Raw genomic sequence first — 3305 nt, forward strand, 5'->3', positions numbered from 1 at the left:
TTCTCAACTCAACGCATCAAAGTTTAAGAAATTGTATAGTAAACTATTATAATAAAATGTTCTACTTAGACAACATTTTTCTACATCGGTAACCTTACACGAGTATCCAAAAGTAATAGATTCCTTCAAAGACAACAAGGAATCAAATAGCAACAGAGAAACAACTTGAAGTAATGAATATATACTTTACTTGCACATATATGTTCTTAGGACTAAAACACTGTACTAGGTTACATACTCAAAAAATGTTTACCATAAGATCTGTTCAAAAAACACAAACCTTAGAAACATTTCTTCATGCACTTTCATTATTTTCAGAAAATAATAACTAAGAGTTAACTGCTATGGAAGTTGAATTGGGTCTCAAGATCACAAGAACAAAAGATGACAGCACTTCCATTTCAGATTTTCAGTTTGCCAAAGATAGAGCAGGTCCTGTCTTCTTATCTAAAGAAACTGATTCAACTCTCACCCTCACAGCACATCTCAAAGGTTTCTTCACTCTCAACCAATCAACTATTTCCAATTATAATACTGTCATGTTAATGTGATGGTTGATGAACCAATGCAGGTTATAAGAAAGAGAACATCGACATCAACATTAACAAAGATGGTACAAAGATTTCAGTGAGTGGTGAAAAAGAGGTGCAAGAAATGCAAATGATGCCATTCAAGAAAGAGGTGAAAACAAAAGGGTTTAGAAAGAAGTTCAAAATCCCTAATGGAGTTATTTTGGATAAGATCAAGGCTAAGTATAACGAAGATGAAGGACGGTTGACTATAGTGATGCCAAAAATTGCAAAAGGTGAATTGTGTGGGGTGGGAATAGAAGAAGTGAAGGAAGAAGAGGGTGCAAATAGTATTGTATCAGAACCAGAACAAATTGTAGCAGAAGAAGAAAAGATTTTAGATAATAAGAGTGAAGAGGAAAATGCTCCTGTGAAGAAGAGACGTTCTAAAAAGCCATGGCATCCTTGTCCTCCATTGGTTTTTGGAGGATCAACTTTGCTTGCATCTATTATTTTTCTTGTATTGCACTATATGAGAGTGAGAAAGAGTTGATATATTTATTTTGGCTAAGTTGATTCAAGAATGTTTTGTTGTGTTTTATTTTTTGTAGTTCATTGGATTTGGCTAAATACTATATTAGTTCAATGGTCTTAGCTATTGAATTCACTACAAATTCTAGAAGCATCTTAGTTATGTCATTGCCATACAAATTTAATGGTGGCACAAAAATTAATATTTTGCCTTCCCTTAGTTTGTCATCAGAAATTTTTTAGTTTGTATAGTAAATCAGAATTGTTGGAGATGAATACTTCACCTTCTCTAAACTCTTTAGCATAAATTGTAAACTCTACTAGGAAAAACGATTTTCAGTAGTTTTTGAATCATTAATTATTTCTTAACTTTAATAATTGTGACATGTGTTTTTGGAACAAAAAATAAGTGGAGATCGAATAGAACCAATATGTCGGAGTATGATGGAACTATAAGGTTAGTACTCCAACATTTAAGTTAGTAAATAAGTGAGAAAATAGTATGAGTGTATGAATCAGAGAGTAGTGAAAATGATACGTGTTGGACTTTATATAGTGTTAAAAATGTCCTTGTGTGATTCGGCGTCTTACACGGGGGATCGTCTGATAGTATGTGACGGTGGGAGATCGTTCGAGTGAGGATTAGGTGCAAGTCCCCTGGTTGCGAATCCCCTGAACTAGAGTTGTCAAATGGCCCGGCCCAGCCCAACCCGATTCGGCTCGGAGGACCAAAACATATAAATGGGCTAAAGTGGATCGGCCCGACTACTTTATGGGCTACTAAAAATAAATCCAACCCGGTTTCTAATGGGCTAGCTAGAAGAGTCAACTCAACCCATATTTCAATATTATACTTTTAATTTTATAAAAAAGTTGTAATGAATAAAAGCTACCTAACATAAATAGAGAGTAATCATAAACTTAGTTATGTGATGTTTAAAATATTCATCAAATCAACATTCATATATATGAATACCATAATAACATCTATCTTAAAGTAGAGATTAACCGAATATTATATCTAATACTCATCAAACTTTCTTTCATCTCGCACTTTAATTCTTTGATCACATCATCTTGAAAATATATCTTCATCCTCTTTAATTTTTCTTTTCAAATAAAAATACAGTTATGTAATCATATCTTAACTCAATATTTTTCCCCAAAATAAACTAAAATTACTTTATAAATTTATTTTTAATGGGTCATCCCAAAGCCCGCTTGACCGGTGCGGTCTGTCCCATGCAAAATATAGGCCCAATAGGCTGGCCCAAAATGATAAGGACGTGTTTTTTTTAAGGTTTTTTGCATCACAACCCTCTTTAAAAAATACGGTTGGTGGGTGGGTCTGATGGACCGAACCCATTTTGACAGCTCTACCCTGAGCCTATAACATCTTGGCCATAACATCTTGGCAAGCATATTATTGGATTGGACTTCATCATGATTGAAATTTCCTATCTTTGATTCCATGACCGACCATGAACATCATGCATAATTGAAAACTTAAACTACATACGTCTAATGTTAAAATTGCATATATTAGTCATTTTAATGTGTTTACTATTTTAAAACATTATTTAATAGCCCCTAGAGTGTGTGTGAGTCGACAAAAACCGTAGAAATATTTGTTTTTTAATTTTATTTTAAAGGTTAAATAAGTTAATGATCCGTTTAAATATTTTAATTTTTGTTTTGTCTTAAAAAAAATTCCTCCAAATAACCGTCATCCTAATGTTTATCATCTATTATTTTGGTGTTGAGATTAAAATGTTTTCCATTAGTTGATGTTTTGATATAATTTGAGATAAAAATATCTTAGTTTTATGAAAAAATTATAAGGAAATGAAGAAAGAAGAGAAAAGAAGAAAAAAGATGGAAATATGAGCAAAAATGTGATATAGCTACTGGAAAATTTGTGGTGAATTTATGCCGAGAAAATAGTTCATCGTGCCACGATATAAATCTGATGCATGATTTCCAACACATTATGGCACAATATAAAGGTATCGTTGCACGATTTATTTAAAAGTCTGACACGTTAAAAAGACAATTTGGCAGCTTCTTAGAAAAGGAGACATTCTTGTACGATTTTTTCCATAGATTTGACGAATGAAGAACACGCCAGAGCTCTGGAACGAAGGATTTCCCTCATTCGAAGACCATTATCAAAATTTATATACTATTTATTTATTGTTGTTATATGAATTTTGCTACCATTAGTAGCTAATTTCCTACTCATTAGGTTTTAGGAGATGAACCTTT

The 3305-nt window shown here is 32.6% G+C and overlaps 1 protein-coding gene across 2 annotated transcripts; it reads left to right on the forward strand.

The window, feature by feature from the left end:
• Nucleotides 1-233: 233 nt before the first annotated feature.
• Nucleotides 234-1074, forward strand: LOC127092991 (22.7 kDa class IV heat shock protein). 2 transcript variants are annotated; one of them, XM_051031881.1, is made up of 2 exons: nt 234-492; nt 572-1074. In XM_051031881.1, exons 1-2 carry the CDS (start codon nt 345-347, stop codon nt 1060-1062), a joined length of 639 nt encoding a protein of 212 aa, XP_050887838.1. In that variant the 5' UTR covers nt 234-344; the 3' UTR covers nt 1063-1074. The 2 variants fall into 2 exon arrangements, with proteins under 2 accessions (XP_050887838.1, XP_050887839.1); XM_051031882.1 differs by having other exon boundaries at nt 234-432.
• The last annotated feature ends 2231 nt before the right edge of the window (nt 1075-3305 follow it).

The sequence above is a fragment of the Lathyrus oleraceus genome, chromosome 6 (genome assembly GCF_024323335.1).
Source record: "Lathyrus oleraceus cultivar Zhongwan6 chromosome 6, CAAS_Psat_ZW6_1.0, whole genome shotgun sequence".
NCBI classification, from domain to species: domain Eukaryota; kingdom Viridiplantae; phylum Streptophyta; class Magnoliopsida; order Fabales; family Fabaceae; genus Lathyrus; species Lathyrus oleraceus.